General features: G+C 56.1%; 1 protein-coding gene across 1 annotated transcript; it reads left to right on the forward strand.

Annotated features, from left to right (window-relative positions):
• Positions 1–838: 838 nt before the first annotated feature.
• On the forward strand, positions 839–21,242 carry OAF (out at first homolog). The gene is made up of 4 exons (XM_036259918.1): positions 839–1,160; positions 18,914–19,048; positions 19,419–19,599; positions 20,571–21,242. Exons 1-4 carry the CDS (start codon positions 918–920, stop codon positions 20,831–20,833), a joined length of 822 nt encoding a protein of 273 aa, XP_036115811.1. The 5' UTR covers positions 839–917; the 3' UTR covers positions 20,834–21,242.
• Positions 21,243–21,675: the final 433 nt, after the last annotated feature.

A 21,675-nucleotide genomic window follows, 5' to 3' on the forward strand; every position in this document is an offset into this window, starting at 1 on the left:
AGCACGTGAATCACACAGCCAAGCAGAGGAAGCTGCCTTCGCCAGATTCATTGTTGGGGTGCATGGCAGGGCCAGCCTGTTTTCTTGGGGCTTGTGGGGAGCCCCTGATGGTCAAGCGCCAGTGCCCTGAGTCCCTGACCATCCTGTGGATTGGCCTGGGGCCTAAGGTGTCCCTGGATTTGCTCAGACTGCTACAGAGAATGGGGGTCTGGAGAGGGGGCAAGACCGAAGAAAGGGGGGCCGAGAGCCTCCGGAGAGGTGCCTGTCTCCCAGGATGTCACACCTGAGGGATGTCAGAACGGGTCGCAAGCTCAGCTCGCCTGCAGATCCGGTCCGTGCGAGCCTGGGAGCTTGGCGCGGTCCGATTTCACGGTTCTGCAAATCCGCTTCGCCAAAGAGACTGGAAGACCAAACAAAACCCCTAAAACACCAAGCCCGATGATTTCATCCACGTGGCACCAGAAGGAGCCAAAAAGAGCGGGTGTGGGGCGGGGAAAGGGCCGCCGGCCCGCCCTGCCGGAGGAAGGGATTTGCCCCGAACCCGCCCCGCCCGCGGGACGCAGCGGCGCACAAAGCCCGGCCGCCAGCCGCCCTGCGCGGACCCCGGCCCCGCCGCGCGCGGGGGCCTCCGCGGGCCCTTTAAGGGCTGAAAGGTGCGCGGTCTCTTTAAGGCAGGTCGAGGAGGTTTGTTTTCCGAAGGAAGTGACGGGGGGTGGGATTGAATGAAAAGTGCGAACGGAGCCTCGGAGCCCGGAGGGGGAGCTGCGGGATCCCGGGAGGGCCGTGCGCCTGGGGCCGCCCGCGCGGAGCCCGCCGCCCTGCGCCCGACTCTCCCAACTTTGCGCGAAGTTGGGCAGCGCCCGTCCCGCCCGCCCGCTGCGCGCCGGGGCCGCGGGGGGCGGCGGCAGCCCACGGGGATGCGCCCGGCCGGCGGCCGCGGGGTCCCCACGGCGCCCCGCGCGCTGCTGGCGCTGCTGGCGCTGCTGGGGCCGCTGCTGGGCGCGCTGGGGGCGCCGGCGGAGCTGCGGGTGCGCGTGCGGCTGCCCGACGGCCAGGTGGCGGAGGAGAGCCTGCAGGCGGACGGCGAGCGCGACAGCATCAGCCTGGAGCTGCGCAAGCCCGACGGCACCCTCATCTCCTTCACTGCCGACTTCAAGAAGGTGAGGCGCCCTCCCTCTCCGGGTGCCCGGGAGTCTGGGTGCCCGGTCCCCAGCGCGCTCAGGCCTGCAGACCCACCACCGGGGCGCGAGAGGACGCGACGCCCCCAAGTGCGCGCAGGACCCCTCTCCCCGGCAGCCAGAGCGGCCCGGCTGCCCCCCAGGAACTCCTCCGAGTCCCCTGCAGCCTCCCCTCCGCGCCCCGGGTGCCCAGGCCCGCTGACTCTCCACCGCCCCTTCCTCACGTCCTCTCCCCGCGCGGGGCAGACCCTTTCTCCAGCGTCAAGCCAACGCCCCCGACTTCCTCTGGAGTCGTTTCTGTGCGCCCCCGGGAAGCGTCGGGGCCCAGGAACTAGAGATCCAGGTCAGTGTGATCTGGGGCAAGCCCTTCCTTATCTGGGCCTCTTCTCACCCTGCACAGGGCAATAAAGTGGCCCCAGGCCTTGCGGCCCTGACGTCTTGGATTCTGAGAGCCAGGCCTCCTGCCTCCCTTTCCTGGGCAGTGTGCTGGGCACAGCGGCTGTCCCTGGTCTCTCCCACGCCGAGGAGAAGCTGCCCCTCTCCTTTTCGGTCTGGGGAGCTGGGAAGCTTGCAGCAGGATCACCTGGGGAGAGGCCCCAGAGGAGGGCCACAGGCTCTGAGATGCCACCCCTTCCTGCGCCTGGAAGGGGCGCTGCCCACCCCCACGTTTTGGCCCTGATTGGGGGAGGGTGAAGAGTTTGCGTGTGTGTCGTGGAGGGAAACAGATGGAGAACCTGGCCCCCAGGTTAGGTTAGGGGGTGTGCGTGGATATGCTGGGGGTGTCAGCACACAGGCCTGGAGGGTGATGAGTGACGGAAATGACCCAACAGCAGGCGCCCTGAAGGACAAGAGGGTGGGCGAGGTGTGGGTGCTCAAAGGGAGTCTCCTGTTCTTCCCCCACCCCCGCCCCTCTCCTGATAGAAGGAGGCCCTGTTGTGTCTCCGGCTGTGGACTGGCGAGGCCACTGAGATAGCTGGGCCGCTGGGGAAGGCCAGGGCTATGGGACTGTTGACTGAGTCCCCCCTCCCCTTAGACTCTGGGGGCTGAGAGGAGGCAGCTAGGGACCCAGCAGAGCTGCTCTAGATAGCATGGGGAGACAGAGACCCAGTGGACAAGGTCCCCAGTGCTACCTTCCCCAGCACGTCCATTCTCCATTGGCAGGGGACTTAGGTGGACCAGGGGGACGGTGAGCGGTCACAACTGGGAAGGCCCTGTGACCCTTTCCTACTCAGCAGGCCCCAGCTAGGTGCTCGGATTCAGGCAGGGCCAGGTGAGTTTGTCTGTGGCCAGAGGGAAGCTGGTGGGGCCAGGACACCTCCTGCTTACCCACCTGAACTGCAGGGCGATATTGTCCTAGAACGCCCAGAGAGTGGCCCGGTCTCTCAGGAAGGAGAGGTTCTGTCTTCCCCTGCTTCCCCTTTGCCCTTTGCCCTTGAGCGTGAGCTTCTGGCCAAGCTGAGCCCCTCACCTTCCTGTCCACGTCGGAGCCCTGGAGAGAGACTCCCTCATCTCCGGGACTTCTCCAGCAACCAAGGCTGTGGGAGGACCTCCGTGAAAGAGGCCAGTCTTTGTAGCCTCTAGCTGCAGTAGGACATGTTACTGCTCTACCCTGAGGGCAAGAGCAGGAGGACCTCAGGTGGAGCGCGGGGGAGGAGGAGGATTGGGGCTGAGGGTTCAGTGGAGGGCGCGCTGCCCAGTGAGAGACTCTGTTTGTTGCTGATGGCGGGAGTCCCATTTTAATTCCCACCCCTGTTCAGATCTTCACCCAGGTGAGCCTCTGACCCAGAAGCTGGTGTTTCACACCCTCCTCTGTCTTCTCCAATTTCATCAGCAAGGGCAGGAATTGGGGGTAAAAGGCTCAGAAAGGGAGCCAGCTCTCCGCTCCAGCTCCTGCTCTGGGGCAGGGCGGAGCTCGGGGATGCCCAGGTGTTGGGGTGTCAAGGTGGGTGCAATGCGAAATCACCTTCACTCCCAACCCAATTCGGACTGTACTGCCCGCCAGCTTCAGGCCTCATACCTCATAGCTTTTGGTAGATTCCCATAAGAGGTTGTATCTAGAAGTAATGATTTTTTTTTATCAAAGGAAAAAAGGTCTGGACATCGTGAGTGCTTCTTTTGTTTCATGTACCAAATCCATTTGGGGTGATTTGGGAAAAGTCCGTAGTCTGCTTGGGACCAGTGATGTTTGCCATCTCGCCTTCGGGGGATAGTCAGACAGAAACGGGACAGCCCTGATTTCATGCTGGGCAAGCCTTGATCTCCGCAAGGGTTTATTTGTTCATCTGCCAAATGGGGATCATAACGTTCAAATTCCACAGGTGTCGTGAGAACTAAACAGGAACGCACGCGAAATACTCCAGTGTGTTGGCTGCCGTGCTGAGTGCTCAGGCAATAGAAGCCATTAACTTTCCTGACTGTGGTTCACCGAGAACCTGAGCATGGACCGTCCCTGCTAAGCTTGGGCCTGGGCTCAGGGAGGTTGCCTGATGGATCCAAAGTCACGTAGCAAGTCGGCGCTGTGCCTGCAGGAGCCCGGAGTTCGTCACAGTAACACTTTTTTTTCTTTTTTCCTTTATTGATTTTAGAGAGAGCGGAGGGGAGAGGGAGAGAGAACATTGATTGGCCGCCTCCTGCATGCCCCCCACTGGGGTTGGGCCCACAACCTGAGCGTGTGCCCTGACCGGGAATTAAACCAGCGACCTCTTGGTATTAGAGTTCTCCAGAGAAACAAAAACACTAGAAACGCGCACACACACACACACACATGTGCACGCACATGTGCACGCACATATTTAGATATACAGAAAGATTTTTTCAATATCATGACAAATTTTATTTTTTTTAATTTTTATTGAATTTATTGGGGTAATACAATTATATAGGATTCAGGAGTACAATTCTGTAATACATCATCTGTATATTGTATTGCGTGTTTACCACCCAAAGTCAGTCACCACTTAGTCACCCTTTACCCTCTTCTACCCCCCCGCACCCCTCTGGCCATCACTACACTGTTGTCTGTGAGTATTTGTTTGCTTAGTCCCTTCACCTTTTTCACCTGGCCCCCCAACTCCCCTTCCCTCTAACAGCTGCCAGTCTGTTTTCTGTATCTGTGAGTCTGTTTCTTTTCGTTTGTTTTTCCTTAAACCGCACTCAAGGATATGTTTAGAGAATGGGAGGGAGGGAGGAAGAGAGGGAGAAAGGGAGACGGAGAGGAAAACATCGATCAGTTGCCTCTCCCATGGGCCCTGACTGGGAATCAAACCCATAACCTTGAGGTGTACGGGATGATGCTCCAGCCAACTGAGTCACCAGGCCAGAGCTATGAGTCTGTTTCTATTTTATTTGTTACTTTATTTTGTTCATTAGATTCCACATATGAGTGAAATCTTAAGGTACTTGTCTTTCTCTGACTGGCTTAGTTCACTTAGCATGATGCTCTCCAGGTCCCTCCATGCTGTCACAAAGGGTAAGATTTCCTTCATGTTTATGGGTGAGTACTATTCCATTGTGTAGATGTACCGCAGCTCTTTTATCCACTCATTTACTGATGGACATTTGGGCTGCTTCCAAATCTTGGCTATTGTAAATAACACTGTGATGAACATAGGGGTGTATACATTCTTTCAAATTGGTGTTTTGGGTTTCTTTGGGTATATTCCCAGAAGTGGAATTGTCGGGTATTAAGGCAGTTCCATTTTTAATTTTTTGAGGTAACTCCATACTGCTTTCCACAGTGGCTGCACCAGTCTGCATTCCCACCAACAGTGCACAAGTGTTCCCTTTTCTCCACATCCTCACCAACGCTTATTGATTTATTGACGATAGCCTTTCTGACAGGTATGAAGTGATATCTCACTGTGGTTTTCATTTGCAGCTCTCTGATGATGAGTGACATTGAGCATCTTTTCATAGGTCTTTTGGCCATCAGTAGAAGTGTCTATTCAGTCCTTTGCCCATTTTTTAATTGGATTGTTTGTCATTTTGGTGTCAAGTTGCTTAAGTTCTTTATAAATTTTGGATATTAACTTTTTATCAACTGTATCGGCAAATGTGTTCTCCCATTCAGTGGGTTGTCTTCTCATTTTGTCGATGGTTTCCTTTGCTGTACAAAAACATTTTAGTTCGATGTCCCATTTATGTTAGTTTCCCTTGTCCACAGAGATATATCAGCAAAAACATTGTTACAAGAGATGTCTGTGATTTTACTGCCTATGTTTCCTTCTAGGATTTTTAAGGTGTCAGGTCTTATATATAAGCCCATAATCTATTTTGAGTTTATTCTTGTGTGTGGTGTAGGAAGATGGTCTAGTTTCATTGTTTTTGCACATTTTTTTCCAACACCATTTACTGAATAGACTATCTTCACCCTATTCTGTTTTTTGTTTTTGTTTTTCCTAACTTTGTTGAATATTAATTGACCATAAAGGTATGGGTTTATTTCTGGGCTCTCTGTTCTGATCCATTGATCTATATGTCTGTTTTAATGCCAGTACCATGCTGTTTTGATTACTATAGCCTTGTGGTATAGTTTGACATCAGGTAGCATGATTCCTCCCACTTTGTTCTTCTTTCTCAAGATCGCTATAGCTATCCAGAGGCTTCCATGGTTCCATATAAACTTTTTGGAATATTTGTTCTAGATCTTTGAAATACACCATTGGTATCTTCAGTAGGAATTGCACTGAAATCTACAGATTGATTTGGATAGCATGGACATTGTAATGATGTTAATTCTTCCAATCCATGAACATGGTATATGCTTCCACTTATTAGTGTCTTCAATGTCTTTCTTTGGTGTCTTATACTTTTCGGAGTATAAGCCTTTTACATTCTAGCTTAAGTTTATTCCTAGGTATTTTATTTTTGGGGTGCAATTGTAAATGAGATTGTTTTCTTAGTTTCCCTTTATGACAGTTCATTGCTGGTGTATAAAAATGTAACTGATTTCTGGATATTTATTTTTTATCCTGCTACTTTACTGAATTCATTTATCAGTTCTAGTAGTTTTGTGGTGGGATCTTTAGGGTTCTCTGCATAAAGTATCATGTCATATGCAAATAATGACAGTTTTACTTCTTCCTTTCCAATTGGATGCCTTTTGTTTCTTCTTCTTGTCTGATTGCTGTTGCTAGGATTTCCAGTACTGTGTTGAACAAGAGTGGTGAAAGCTGGCACCCCGTCTTGTTCCTGATCTTAAGGGAAATGATTTTAGTTTTTTCCCATTGAGTATGATGTTGGCTGTGAGTTTGTCATATATGACCTTTATTATGTTGAAGTATGTTCCCTCTATTCCCACTTTGCTGAGAGTTTTTATCATAAATGGGTGCTGGATTTTATCAAATACTTTTCTGCATCTATTGATATGATCATGTGGTTTTTATCCTTCATTTTATTTATGTGGTGTATCCCATTTGTTGATATGCAGATATTGTACTAACCTTCTAAATCCCACTTGATCATGATGTATGATCTTTTTCATATACTGCTGGATCCAATTTACAATTTTTTTTTTTTGAGGGTTTTAACGTCTATGTTTATCAAGGATATTGGCCTATAATTTTCTCTCTTTGTAGTGTCTTTATCTGGTTTTGGAATTAGGATAATGCTGGCCTCATAAAATGAGCTTAGGAGTCTTCCCTCCTCTTGAATTTTTTTGGAATGGTTTGAGAAAGATAGGTGTTAATTCTTCTTTGAATGTTTGGTAAAATTCACCTGTGAAGCTATCTGGTCCATGACTTTTATTTGTTGGGAGTTTTTGGATTACTGCTTCAAGTTCGTTAGTTGCAATCGGCCTGTTCAGATTTTCTAATTCTTCCTGATTTAGTTTTGGGAGATTGTATGTTTCAAGGAATTTATCCATTGCATCTACATTGCCCAATCTATTGGCATATGGTTTTTCATAATATTTTCTTACAATCCTTTGTATTTCTGTGATGTCAATTGTTACTTCACCTCTTTTATTTCTGATTTTATTTGGGTCCTCTCTCTTTGATGAACTCTTAGCCAGATTCATCAAGAAACAATCGTGTTTATCTTTTCAAAGAACCAGCTCTTGGTTTCATTGATCTTTTGTATTGTTTTTTTAGTCTCTATTTTGTTTCTTTCTGCTTTGCTCTTTAGTATTTCCTTCCTTCTAATCACTTTGACCTTGGTTTGTTGTTCTTTTACAAGTTCCTATAAGTGTAAAGTTAGATTGTTTAGTTGAGTTGGTTTTTTTCCCCCTTGAGGTAGGCCTACAATGCTATGAATTTCCCTCTTTGGACTGCTTTCTCTGCTTCCCATAGATTTGGGTTTGTTGTGCATTCATTTTCATTTGTTTCAAGGTATCTTTTGATTTCTTCCTTGATCTTATTGTTTACCCATTTATTGTTTAGAAACGTGTTATTTAGCCTCCATGGTGTTTTATTTTTTGTTGTTGTTTGTTTTTTTAAGGTTTTGTTTTTTTTTTTCCTGTGATCTATTTCTAGTTTCATACCATTATGGTCAGAAAAAATGCTTGATATGATTTCAACCTTCTTAAATGTATTGAGACTTGTTTTGTGTCCTAACAGGATCTAGCCTAGAAAATGTTCCATGTGACTTGATAAGAATGTATATTCTACTTTGGGGTGAAATGCTCTGAAGATATCAGTTAAATATATCTGAGCTAGTGTGTCATTTAAGGCTGCTGTTTCCTTGTTGATTTTCTATCTGCGAGATCTATCCATTGATGTGAATGGGGTGTTAAAATCCCCTACTATGACTGTGTTAGTGTAGATCTCCTCCTTTATGTCTATTAAGATTTGCTTTATACAGTGAGGTGCTTCTATGTTGGGTGCATATTTACAAGGGTTACATCCTCTTGTTCAATTGATTCCCCTTAACATTATGTAATGTCCTTCTTTGTCTCTTGTTGTGGCCTTTGTTTTGAAGTGTATTTTGTCTTATTTAAGTATTGCTACTCCACATTCCTTTAAATTTCCATTTGCATGAAATATCTTTTTCCATCTCTTTACTTTCAGTCTGTGTGCATCTTTCATTCTGAGGTGGGTCTCTTGTAGACAACATATGTATGAATCTTCTGTTTTTATCCATTCACCTACCCTATGTCTATTGATTGGAGCATTAATGCCATTTCTATTTAAAGGGATTATTGATAGATACATATTATTGCCATTTTGATTCTTTATAGCTATGTTATTTTTGATCCTTCTCCTCCTCCTCACCCTCCCCTCTCCCCTCTCAATACTCTCCCCCTCTCAAACCCTTTCCCTCCCCTTCCCTCCTCCTCCTCCTTCTCTGCCCTTTAACATTTCTTGTAATGGTGGTTTTGTGTTAACAAACTTCTTAAACTTTTTCTTGTCTGGGAAGCTCTTTCTTTCTTTGATTTAAAATGATAGTCTGCCCAGCTGGTGTGGCTCAGTGCTTGAGCATTGAAAAATGCACCAAGAGGTCACCGGTTCGATTCCCAGTCAGGGCACATGCCCAGGTTGTGGGCCTGATCCCCAGTGTGAGGCATGCAGGAGGCGACCATTTGATGTTCTCTCTCATTAATGTCTCTATCTCTCTCCTTCTCCCTTCTTCTCTCTCTAAAATCAATAAAGAAAAAGTATTTAAGAAATAAAATTGGTCTTGCTGGCTAAAGTAGTCTAAGTTGTAAGTCCCTGCTTGATGGTCTTTCTGGCTAACGTAGTCTAAGTTGTAAGTCCCTGCTTTTCATCACTTTGAATATTTCATGCCAGTCCCTTCTGGCCTGAAATGTTTCAGTTGAGAAATCAGCTGACAGTCTTATGGGTGCTCCCTTGTAGGTAACTAACTGCTTTTCTCTTGCAGCTTTTAAGAGAATCTCTTTGTGTTTAACCTTTGCCATTTTAATTTTGATGTGTCTTGCTGTGGGACTCTTTGTGTTCATCTTGTTTGGGACTCTCTGCAATTCCTGGAGTTGTGTGTCTTTTTCCTTCACCAGGTTAGGAAATTTTTTTGTCATTATTTCTTCAAACTGGTTCTCAATCTCTTGCTCACTCTCTTCTCCTTCTGGTACTCCTATGATGTGGATGTTTCTGTGCTTCATGTTGTCCCAAAGGTCCCTTAAACTATCCTCATTTTTAAAATTCTTTTTTCTTTTTGCTGCTCTGATTGGGTGTTTTCTGCTACCTTGTCTTCCAAATTGCTGATTTGACCCTTTGCTTCTTCTCACCTACTGGTTGTTTCTTCTGGTGCATTCTTCATTTGAGATATTGTATTCTTTATTTCTGAGTGGTTCTTTCTATGGTTTATATGGCCTTTTCTACGCTTGCTGAAGTTCTCACTAAGTTCTCACCTTAAGTATCCTTAAAGCCTTTTAAAACAAACAAACAAACAAAAAACTCTATAGCTGATAAATTGCTTGCCTCCATTTCATTTAGTTCTTTTTCTGGGGATTTCTCCTGTTCTTTTATTTGAGGCGTGTTTCTTTGTTTCCCTTTTGGCTGCCTCTTTGTGTTTATTTCTATGTATTAGGTAGATCTGCTATGACTCCCAGTCTTGGTAGGGTGGCCTTATGCAGTAGGTGTCCTCTGGGACCCAGTGGCACAATCTTCTTGATCACCTGAGCTGGGTGCTCCACAAATTTCCCTGGTGTGGATTATGTGGGCTCTCCTGTCGTAATTGAGTCTTGATTGCTATTGGCCCATGTGTGTGTGTGATCAGCCTTCATAGTGCCCGACTGTAAGGACGGACCCTGACCACTATGTATATGTTGTGATGTGGGTGCTGACCAATCGATTGCACAAAGTATAATTTGCCTCAGCAGGGTCTGGTGCCTGCTGAGATCTCCTTTTGGATATGCTACTTGTGAAGCTACTTCGGTCCTGTTCTAATGTTGTCTGATGCTTGCTACTGGGTGTGTTGATTCTGGGGCCTCTTAGGGAGACTCTGGTGCAAGCCAGTGTCCGATGTGGCCTATGACTGTCCCTGGCCAACCTGTTTTAAACGACAAAGCCATCCACAGTTTGTGGGTACGCACGGGGAGGACCAAGCTGGCTTTTACCAGCATGGAACCCAGGGACAGGTTGGCAAAACTCCCACTGCACCCCAAGCTCCACCTCCTCCTGCCTCCGCCTGCCAACTGCCCGTTAGGCTCAGTCGCTGAAAGAGCCTGTGTTGGTGCCTGAGCTGCATGAGATAGGTTCTCGGTGACTCACCAGGTAGGGGCAAAGCGGTGCTCACCAGATCAAAACACATTCACCCTCAGTGCCAGTGCGGGTCTGATGCCACTCAGCAAATGCCCCAGGATATATCAAGTCTAACTGCCACCCACCCGTTGCCCGCAGAGCTTTGTGGTAGGGTGGGGTCTTAGGAAGTCAGCAGGGTGAAGCCAGCAGTTTATCAGGTCCAGACAGGCCAAGGTTGGGCTGTGTGAAGGGTGGGCTCTGCACAGTGGGACCTATGAGGACAAATGGCCCCCATCCCGTAACCACACAGCTCAGTCTGTCCAGGAGGCTGCCAGGAGCCCGGTCTCAGCAGGCAGGGCCCCAGGGTGGGGTAGTGACGGGAGGTGCCAGTCAGGCTTGGGGGAAGGTGGGAGGAGTGGCCCCTGCCCCAAAGCCACACAACTCAGTCTGTCCCAGATTCTGCCCAGACTTTGGCAGGGTGGGGCCACCAGGAACCCGGAGGCTGGGGGCTAGCAGATCTCTCATGAGGGGAAGACGTCAGGAAGGTTCACAACACAATAGAAAGAGGTTTATTATGAGGGATTGGCTCCCACAGTTACGGAGTCCGAGCTCCGCCGTCTGCAAGCTGGAGACCCAGGCCAGCCAGTGGTGCTGCCCCAGCCCGAGAGGGATGGCTGGAGACCCAGGGGGGCCAGTGTCTGAGGGCAGAAGATGAAAACCGCCCCGTCAGACAGAGCCAAGTCCCTCCCCTCCACATGTGTGTTGTTTACATCCTCGGCGGGTGGGGGATGCCCCCTGGCATGGATGAGGGCTCTCCTGACCCATTCTGCTGACTCAGATGCTAACCTCTTCTGGAAACCGTCTCTCAGACTCACCCAGAAATAATGTTTGACCAGCTCTCTAGGCATCCCTTAACCCAGCCAAGTGGACACAAAATTAATCATCACACTCCAAAATTGCTCGACTCAGAGCGTGTCCTGCCAGTGTGCCCGCCGCAGCACTGAGCCCCTGTCCTGGGTGCTTTGCAGCCTTCTGTCTGGCTGATCTCCCCCCACCCAGCCCTCTCCAGGGTCCCTTCCCCCTGTTTGCCTCTGCTAAGAGCAAGGTTCCAAGTCTGGCTTTCCCACCCTGCCAGGCCGGACCCGAAGCTGGGGGCAGCACCAGCCTGCTGTCGGGCCCACAGCCTCGAACCGGGTGGGGGAGACAAACCCCACCAGTATCTTGGAGCTATCGAATGGCCATTGTGCGCGACTGCGGGTCTCATCCAAAGGCTGCTGACCACCAGGTAGACTGAGCTGTGGATCTAAGATATATGCCATAGCCCAGTGGCCCCCAAACCTCACTGCACCTTGGAACCACCTGGGGGGCTTTGGAAAATTCCGGGCCTGAGCTGCTGCCCATTCCAATTAAGTCGGAATGTCTGAGGGTGGGGGCGGCGGTAGTATTTTTTAAAGAGGCCCTGCTGATTCCAGTCGGCGGTGAAGTTTGGGAACTGCTGGTATGGCTGCTCCGGGGAAGGGGGGACTGGGAAGAGCCGCCCGGTTAGACCGTCCAATGAAACCTGTCATTCTACCAAAATGACCCTAATGTGTTTGAGCAGCAAATAGACTTTCGGCCTAATCCGTCCCCTCTACAGAGTTCCAACCCATGGCACACACTCAATAGCAGTGCTGCTGTTATCATCCAAATCCTGTGTGTGTGATGATGCCCATGTGTACCCGTGCCCTGGGCACGCCTCAGCGGGCATGTCACCCTCTCGGTCTCTAACCCGGCTTTTTCCGTGACAGCCTTCTCGGTCCCTTCTCCAGGCTGCTGTCCCTGCCCAGGTCCTCTTTCCCTGGGTCTGAGTGTTTAGAAGCGGGGGCAGGGGTGAGTCATGCTCCAGGCATGGTTTGGTGCTGACCGGGTGGGGAGGGTGGGGAGGGTGGGAAGGGGGGTCATGGGCCAGGGCTTTGGGCAGGGCCGTGATGGGAGGGGCCCAAAGAGCCAGAGCGAGGAGTACGGAGGAGAGAGCTGCTCGGGCTGTGGGCTGGAGCCAGCGTGAGGGGCCACTCAGCAGTGTGTCCGCTCAAGGCTCCTCCGAAGGACCCAAGGAGCCTGGAACTTGAGGCTGCCCTGGGCACCCAGGGGTGTGGGAGCCGGAGGAGGGAACAGTACAGAAAGGGCCGGAGTCTGTGCCTCGGGGGCCTTGGTCTGGTGGCCATGTGGGCAGCAGCGTGGCTGAGAGTGTGGTCAGGGAGGGTGTGGCGTGGGCAGGGGGTCACGGTGTTGCCCGCGGCTGTTCATTCTGATGGGACATCACTTTGCACCGACGTCGGACAGTCTCACCCTGCCCTGTCTGTGAGGTCCCCCAGTTCGCATAGAAGCATGTGACGCATGGGTGTTTTCTCAGGGGACGGGGCTGGAGCGGCCGAAGCTTTTCAGAGTCCAGACCATTTTCCTCCAGGAGCGTGTGAGACGTCACCTGGAGCAATGACCCGCCCGGGTCCTGGGCCCTTGGGTGTAGAGCAGCCCCTGTGCCGTGCTGAGGAATTCCTCCACAGGCCAGGACCAGCAGCTCGGAGCTGGCCCCGGACTGTGGGCGCACCCGGGCGCCTCGTCCAGGTGGACTCTTAGCAAAGGATCCTCATCCGGCCGCAAAAGCTGCCCCAGAACAGGGGAGGGACCAAGGTAGGGAGACAAGAAGTGGGGCTCGTCCCTACCAGCTTTCTCAAGCTACAAAGACGGGGTGGAGGAGGGGGGTCTAGGAAAGACGCCTGTCCCACAGGAAGCCAGAGGGGACGCCTCGAGACGACAGCTGTCACTCACGTCACAGCCTGTCGCGCTGCCACACAGCTGGCCTTTGGTCCTCACCGCCGCACCGTGGGGTAGACTGCCCATTTCGCAGACTTGCAAACTGAGGCTCAGAGCCATGAAGTGACTTCGACAAGATGCAGTAGTTACTAATCCAGGATTAGGGCCCAAGGACCCCTCTGCTGGACCCCGCTGGGCAGTGTGTGGTGTGGAATTTAAGCAGGCTCCTTCCAGAAGGCCGGAAGGGGAGGGAAGAGGTGAGCTGAGAAAAGCCAAGAGGCCGAGGAGCACCCCACAGGGGAGCACCCCACAGGGGAGCACCCCACAGAGAAGCGTCCTCGGTGCCACCCGGGCTGGGTCCGTGCGGCGCGAGCGTGCACCCTGGGTGAATTTTGGGTGTCAGCCCCTTAGCATCTTCGTGCCTGAGACCCTTCCTCCTCCTTCCCGCGGATCTAGCGCGAGGGGCAGGGCGTGGGCACCGAGCTCACAGGGTCGCAGGCACCACGGGCATCTCTCTGCGCTCCGCCAGCTGTGACGTCACAGGCCGCCGGCTCTCTGAGCCCCGGGCTGGGGCACGACAGGGACAGAAGGGTCAGTACTACGAGGGGCGCAGGCTCACCGGGAACCGCGGGCGAGGCCTTTGCAAAGCAGAAGCGGTGGACACGGGGAAAGGGAATCGGGGGGCCAGCAGGTCCGGGCGGACCCTCCTCCCGCTCCCTTCCCGCCTGGTAGGCAGGGTGTTTGGGCTGCTTCTGCTCCAGGGAGCGGGGCGCTGTCGGGGCTGGAGTCCGGGTGGGGGAGCGGTGAGCCCCGTCCTACGAGCCCCGAGTCAGGACATGGGAGCACAATGATCCACAAAGGCCGACATTGTCCCCATGCAGCCAGCACGGTGGTGACCTTTGGGATCTGGCTGGCAGGGCACCAGGGGCTGGGGCGGGGACTGGGTGGAAGGACAAAACCCCTCTGTCCCCGGCCTGGCCCTGAGGGTCCTCGCGTCCCCCCGTGGGGGTGGCCCGGTCCCTGGGACCAGCCTGGGGGCTGCTTGGCCATCCTGGGTTGACTCCGTCCGCGCGTGTTCGGGGACACTGGGCTGAGCGGTGAGGTGCCCGTGTCCCCTGGGCGGCCAGCGTGGCTGAGGGAGGCCCTGACTCCTGGCTGCCCCTGTGCCGGGGAAGCTGCCTCTTCTCTGGCCCTGGAGCCGCCCAGCCAGGGGGACGGAATGTTGAGCTTGGCTCAGCCCGGGCCCCAGCATCACGCTCTGGTGTGTGTGATGGACAGGAGGCCAAGGGGGCCCCGGGGGCGTGCCAGGGCCCAGCAGCAGGAGGAATTGGGGATGGGGGCAGCTGCTTCCTGAGGGCGGAGCTGCGGGCTGGGCGGGGCGCTGACCGGAGGGGCCCAGCCGCCTCCCCGGGCCCTTCAGCTTTGTCCCTGGGTGGCGGAAGGCTGGGTGGACAGCAAGATCTGAGACTGGGGAGTACACCACCCCTGCCCAGAGTGGGGGGCTGGCAGCAGGGAGGGGGTGAAGGTGTGGAGCAAAGATAAGCTGGAGCGAGGCCCTGAGCAGGATGGGGCCGCTAGCCTGTGGGGGAGGATGTGAGATGGACCGCGAGGCCCTGTATGAGATGGAGCGGTCAGTGCGGGAGACCAGGGCGGTCAGTGCGGGAGACCAGGGCGGTCAGTGCGGGGGCCCAGGGGCGGTCAGTGGGGGAGCCCGGAGCGGTCAGTGCAGGGGCCCAGGGGCGGTCAGTGGGGGGGGGGCGTCAGTGCGGGGGAGGGGGGGGGCGGTCAGTGCAGGGGCGGAGGGAGCGTGTGCTCAGGGGCAGTGTGCGCGGGGAGGGTGGGCGAGCGCAGTGGCCACAGCGTGAGCCTGGGCCCCGGAGAGATCTTGGGAGCAAGGGCGAGTGAAGGGCCGAGAAACCAAGTGTGCGAAGGGTCGCGGGTGGGCAGGTGTGGGCAGCGGGCGGGCAGGTGCGGGCAGAGGAACCCGCCGGGGGAAGGGCCGGGGCACTGGAGACTCGGGTCAGTTCCCAGGGTTCGAGGAGCTGTCTGCAGGGCCCCAGGGGCCCCAGGTAACCGCATGGAGGGGACGGGGAGCCCTTGAGGGGCGTCAGGCGGCCAGAGGACAGCAGAGCGGAGGGGCGGGTGGGTTGGGCGTTGAGACCTCGTCTTCCGCAAATGCCTCTCCGCGCCGGGCAGCCTCCTCTGATTGTCAAGGACCACGGAGGTGCCCTCACTCTGGGAGGCTCCCTCAGCCCCCACATTCAGGCCCCGTCCTGAAGGGGACACAGACACCCCTCCAGTGCCACCTGGCACTCAGCATGAGTCCCCAGCCTCACCTCCACGCCTTTGGCTGTAGGCGGGCAGCCGCCCCTGAGCCTCTGCAGAGGCCTCGGCCTCCACCTGCCCCACCCCCAGCTTGAGTGCCTCAGGCAATGAGTCCGTGCAGACCCCCGACCAGCCACCTGACCCCCGGGTCTCAGGTGCACCTCTGAGAGGAGCCAGGACTCCTGCCTCGGCAGGTCCGGAGCAGATCAGGTTGGAACAAGGCCGGGGTTGCGACAGCCTGATAAACGCAGAGGTCAGCCCACTGTGTTCTGAAACCTCTCACTCAGTGTTTCCTCATCATGAGCCCCCGAGGAGTCGTTTCACAGATGTGGGAACTGAGGTGCGGAGGGATGAGGTGAACCCCAGGGTCACCTGGCTGGTGTCAGCAGGGCTGCGGACCGGCAGCCCCGGCTCCAGAGCCTTCATTCGGTGCTGCCCTGAGGCCCTCGCTCGGCTTCTTACCAAAACCAGGACCTGAGCAGATGCCGTCTCTCCGCGGCACCCCGGCCACCCCTCTGCATGGCCAGATCCCCTCCCCCGGTATGTGGCGACCTTTCTTCCCGGGCTACTGGGGAGCTGCAGGCTCCAGGGGCTCCTGGGAGAAGGAGCCATGTAGAAACCTCCCATCTTGGGAGCTGTGGCCTTGGTCCTGGGTCTGAGGACCCTGCCTCTAGCCCCTGCTGTGGGCTCCGTCCCAGCTCGCCGTCTGTCTTGGGCGCTGGGCCACGTCTGAGTGAATCTCCCCAGGGCATTCTCCAGGGAGGAGGAAGCCTGAGGTCCCGCTTCCATCCGGCCTGGGCTCAGAGTCTGGCCAGATGTTCTCTGAAGCGGGGGGCCCTCCCTCGCCCTTCCCGCGTGCCGGAGGGAGGGTCACCTTGGTAGCGACTCTGAGGTGCAGGGCGCAGAAGGTAGGAAGGGCTCTGGTCTGGAGCCGAGGGGACCAAAAACGCGGGCTCCCAGCCCTCCCAGGAACCCGCAGGTGGAATATGGTTTTCTGGAGAAAGGGGACCAAGAAGACTGGAGAATTCAGGCAGGTTAGAGGGTGTCCTGCCTCTTCTTGCTCCAGTGTTTGCGTTCGATGCTATTGTTCAGCCCGGCCGGTGTGGCTCAGTGGCTGAGCATCGACCCTGCTCCAAGAGGTCGCCGGTCAAATTCCCGGGCAGGGCACATGCCCAGGTTGTGGGCCGATCCCCAGTGGAGGGCGTGCAGGAGGCGGCCAGTCCATGTTCTCTCTCATCCATGTTTCCATCTCTCTCTCCCTCTCCTTCGCCCTCCCTCTCTCTCTAAAAATAAAATAAATTTTAAAAAAGTATTTTTTTTTTTATCCTCACCTGAGGACACTTTTCCATTTTTTGTACAGATAGAGTGGGAGGGAGAGGAAGAGAGAGAGAGAGAAACATTGACGTGAAAGGGACACATCGAGTGGCTGCCACCCGCACGACCAACCAGGGCCGGGGACAAACTGCAACCGAGGTACATGCCCTTAGCGGGAACCGAACCCGGGTCTCTCCGGACCGCAGGCCGATGCTCTAACCACTGAGCCAAACCGGCCAGGGCTAAAAACAGTCTTTTTTAAAAGATGCTATTGTTCAGTAGTCCCGCAGAACCGTGACCGCCCGGGCAGGGTGGGAGGACTCCAGCCACCACCGGACGGACAGGCATGTCTGGGACAGGGACTTACCCTGACTGCTGCCCTCAGCTGAGTGGCCAAGGGCGGCCACCTCTCTGGGCCTGGGCACCCCTTTCTTTAGCTCGGCATCAAGAAAATCAGCCCATGTGATCCGGGAGGCGGTCATGCACTGCGGAGTCAGCCTGCCTGCGTTCGGGGTCCGGCTACGTGTCCTCTTCAGCCCCTCCCCTCGGCCACGCTGCCCATTCCAAACCCAGTAGTTCCCACTTCCTTCTTTCTGAAGATTTTAACCGGGACAGTATTCCCTTTTTGACTCATCGCAGCCATGGCTTGTCCCTCCCAGTTACGAACTTCAATAAATCTTTATTCTACCCCCATGAGCAGGAGAGACAGAAAAAACACCCTCAGTGAGAAACCCTTATTCCGTCTCCTCACCCCTCGTTCCGTTCCCATTCCGGTAGCATATTGTGTTGTTATTAACATTGTTACTTAATGTAGAAGCCAGGGAAAGACTCAGATTTATTGCATTGCCCGTCTGGTCTGAGAATTCAAATAACTGCTCCCCATGAGCGGTGGGCCGGCACCGTCCCCGTGGGACCCAGCAGCCCTCGGACTGCAGGTGGAGGGGGTACGGTGGTTTCCTTTGTGGGAAGTACATACACCAGCCCAGTCTCCCCGCAGCGGGCTCGAGGGAAGGGAAGATTGGATGCCAAGCTGGTGGGGCTTGGGGGTTCCAGACACGTGGACCAGGGGCAGATTTCCTGTTGAGTGGAAACCGGGGTGACCCCAAACTCAGGTTCACCCTCCCCACCCTGGGATCATACGCAACCTCAGGGAACTTTCTCCCAGCTCAGCCCTTTCTGCAGCATTGATGGGAATCTCCCCGTACACCCCAGAAACCACCGAAATAAAAGGAAGAGTAACGTCCTCGCAGGCCCAGGACTTGCGAAGGGCATGAGGATTTGTGGGGTGACAGCAGCCGTCTGCTCGGACCCCCGTGACCCTTCCCGAGCGCCCGCAGAGACGGGAAGCACCGGAGCCGCCCCTCAAGGGCTCGCTCGGGCGGGTGCTCTGTGTCCTCCGCACCCGCAGTCAGTGTGCGCCAGCCCTGTTCTCACTGGGCACAGTCGGGCACAGGGGACACTTCAGGGCCGTGGCTCGGAGCACAGGGTCCAGCAGTCAGTGGGGACGGGGACCCCATCCCATGACCCCCCTCCAGGGGGTGAGTCAGTACCCGGAAGGAGCCCTTGGCTGCCGGCAGGAGCCCCTGGAGAAGGGGGAGGTGGAGGGAGAGGAAGGTGAGCCGTCAAGCTCCCTCGGCCGCTTGTGTGGTGTCTGCCTCAACCCTCCTTGGCCCTACTGCGTCCTTCTGGGGGTGGCCAGGAGCCTGGCTGATCAGAGGCACAGGGCGGGGGGTTGCGAGGAGCACTAACATCGAGGCGTTTCCCAAACCTGAGTAAGAACGTCGGCAAGAGACACTGGAGTCCACACGTATAAAAGCCCCCCCGGCCCTGGTCATGGTGGCAACGTCCTGACCCACCCAGGTCGGAGGACAGGGGTGCCCCCCGGGGAAGCATCAGCTGTGACTGAGGCAGGTGCCCCAAGGCGCCGCGCCCTTCACGGTGAAGCTCTGGACTTTTCAAGGGTTCCGTTTGGAGATCCTTTCGGGCAGTTACTGTGTGGGTTTCCCGCAGGCTGTGGGGCCCCGGGGTGCATGCTTTCTTTCCCATCAGTGGTTCAGTGGCAACGTGAAACTTCCTGGAGCCGCAGAGGGGGGTGTCCCAGCACCCGGGTGGGCAGGAGGGAAGGCCCGCCCCTCCAGCGGGTCCCCATCCGTCGGCCTCTCCCTGCAGTACGTGAAGATCTTCCGGGCCCTGATCCTGGGGGAGCTGGAGAAGGGTCAGAGCCAGTTCCAGGCCCTCTGCTTTGTGACCAGGCTGCACCACAGTGAGATCATCCCCAGCCAGGCCATGGCCAAGCTTCGGCAGGTGAGCCCCGGTCCCCTCGCTGCCCGAGCCCACGCGCCACCCAACCCCGGTCTCCTCCTGGAGCCTCAGCCCTCACACCTGGCACCCCGCTCACCCTGTAGTCCTGAAACCCTGCCTCGTACCCCAGATCTTGAATCCGCACTGAACCCCCGGCTCCCACATCCCTCCAGCCCTCGATGCCAGCTCCTCCCTGATATGAAGGAAGCTGCAGCTTGGCGTCCAGTGTGTGTGGGAGCAGGTGCCCCCGACTGCCGCCCTGCAGAGGCCCCCAGGGCTGTGCAGACAGCGCCCGGCCCGCCTGGCCCTCTGTGACCAGGGGAAGGGGTGTGGGGGCCCTGGGACCCGGTGACAGCTGCTCCTCTCCCCACAGAAAAACCCGCGCACCGTGCGGCAGGCGGAGGAGGTGCGGGGCCTGGAGCACCTGCACATGGACGCGGCCGTCAACTTCAGCCTGGGGGCCCTGCTGAGCCCCCACCTCCGCAACGTGTGCGCCGAGGCCGCGGACGCCGTGTACACCCGGCAGCAGGACGTCAGGTTCTGGCTGGAGCAAGGTCAGCGGGCGCTGCCCGGCACAGGGCGAAGGGGCAGGGGCGGGATGAGGGCTCAGGGATGGGCCTCGCACCGGGCCGGAGCGGCTCAGGGAGCCTGTGAAAGGGTCCAGGTGGGACGCAGAGTGGGGACTGCTGGGCCCTGTGGAGGGCGACCACGCAGGCCCCGCCTTGGCGAGAACAGGGGACCTGGTGAGGGCCCAGGGCCCCGTGGGGCAGCGGCTCCTGTTCCCACAGGCCCAGCTCGGCCCAGAGAATCCACTTCTCTCCTGGGCGGCATCTCTCCCCAGGCCCTGTCCGTCCTTCCGGGATGTTGGCGTCCTGGCCTGTGCCCGCACCGCTGGCCTCTCCTGGCACTTGTCCCCAGGCCCTGCGTAGAGCGGACAGGGAGGGGTCACCATTCCTGTTCGGGTCCCTGGTCCCTCTCTGCTCAGCTGGCTGCACACTGGCCAGACCAGACGTCCACCTCTCCAGGGGCACTGGACGCAGAAGTGCCCAGTAGAGCTGTCAGGCCCCCCACACACCTCTGCAGTGGGCTGCACCCCAAACTGGGGTACCAGCCTGATACTGTCCCCAGAGGTGGATCCTCTGTGGTGTCTGAGCTGAGCCAGGGCCCAGGGCCTGTGTCCCCCCAGCACCTTCCTGCACACACTGCTGGCTGCCCAGCACCTTGGCACCCGAGTCCCCAGCCCACTGTGCCCCCCTCCCCCCCGCCGCCCCGATTCTATCACAGTCCAGAGCAGCGATGTTTCAAGCGTCAGAGCCGCTTGGCTCAGGTGAGGCCTTGAGGCCGGACAGACTGGGTTCCAGTCTCAACCCTACTTACTGTGACAGGCAAACTCTCCGCTGCTCCCTCTGCGCCAGGGTGAGACGACTCAGCTCGCAGGGGAGGGGCTGCCTAAGGAGCCTGCAGGGAGCACCGGCCCTGCTGGGGGAGCCCCTCTCCCTCCTGTGACCTCTGCCCTCTCCCACAGGGGTGGACAGCTCCCTGTTCAGGACTCTGCCCAAGGACACAGAGCCGCCGCTGCCCCGCTGCGGGCAGGGCGGGGACCGAGCGGCGCCCTGTGTCTGCCACTACAGCCTGAGCCTGGCCTGGTACCCCTGCATGCTCAAGTACTGCTACAGCCGGGACCGGCCGGCCCCCTACAAGTGCGGCATCCGCAGCTGCCAGAAGGGCTACAGCTTCGACTTCTCCGTGCCTCAGCAGCAGCTGTGTCTCTGGGCCGAGGACCCCTAGGCGGCGGGGTGGGGGAGCCCACTGCCCCCACCGAGCCTTTGCTCCCCTCCGCTCCCCTCCCCCTCCCGGAGCCTCTGCGCTCCGACTGAAGGGGCTGCACTGCGGGGGGCGCGTGAGGGCAGCTCCCACTGTCTTCCTTCCGGACACGAGGAGAAGGGCTTCTCCCCCTGCACCCTCCCCCCTTCACCAGCCCCCTAGTTCACGCAACCGAAATGTCATGGCCTGTGAGTCCATTTAACTCTCTGAAGGTGTAGACCCTAAACAGTGTCTTTGCCTGTTACACCCACCTCCTCACACAGAACCCCCAGCCACCTGGAAGGGGCGAGGGCTCATTGCCGCGGGGGTGCTGCTGGGCCTGATGCTGGAGCCCAGACACAGCGAGGCCTTGGGTCTGGGGCCTCGCAGCCCAGACACAGCGAGGCCTTGGGTCTGGGGCCTCGCAGCCCAGACACAGCGAGGCCTTGGGTCTGGGGCCTCGCAGCCCAGACACAGCGAGGCCTTGGGTCTGGGGCCTCGGGCTCCCCCTCCCGGCCCTGAGACAGACCGCCTGTGCCTTCGCCCACCGACCCCCAGCGCACACCCTTCCCCTCCAGATGGAAATACACGTGTGGGCCCGGGACGGGGGCGCATGAAGTACGAGGGAAACTTGAATTCCAGATTTTTAATGCAAAGTATTTATCATTTCTACCAGGAATTAAAGTTTCGATTTTTACTTGACCGACTGTTGGCCCATGCTGCCCCCTGGTGTCAGCAGGAGGGCTCTGTCCTGGTCGGTGACTGTTCTCAGCCAGGGTGGTGGGCAGAGATGGGGGTGTCCCTGGGGAGGGTGAGACCGGCCTGCG

Source organism: Molossus molossus, unplaced genomic scaffold (assembly GCF_014108415.1).
Source record: "Molossus molossus isolate mMolMol1 unplaced genomic scaffold, mMolMol1.p scaffold_m16_p_13, whole genome shotgun sequence".
NCBI lineage: Eukaryota > Metazoa > Chordata > Mammalia > Chiroptera > Molossidae > Molossus > Molossus molossus.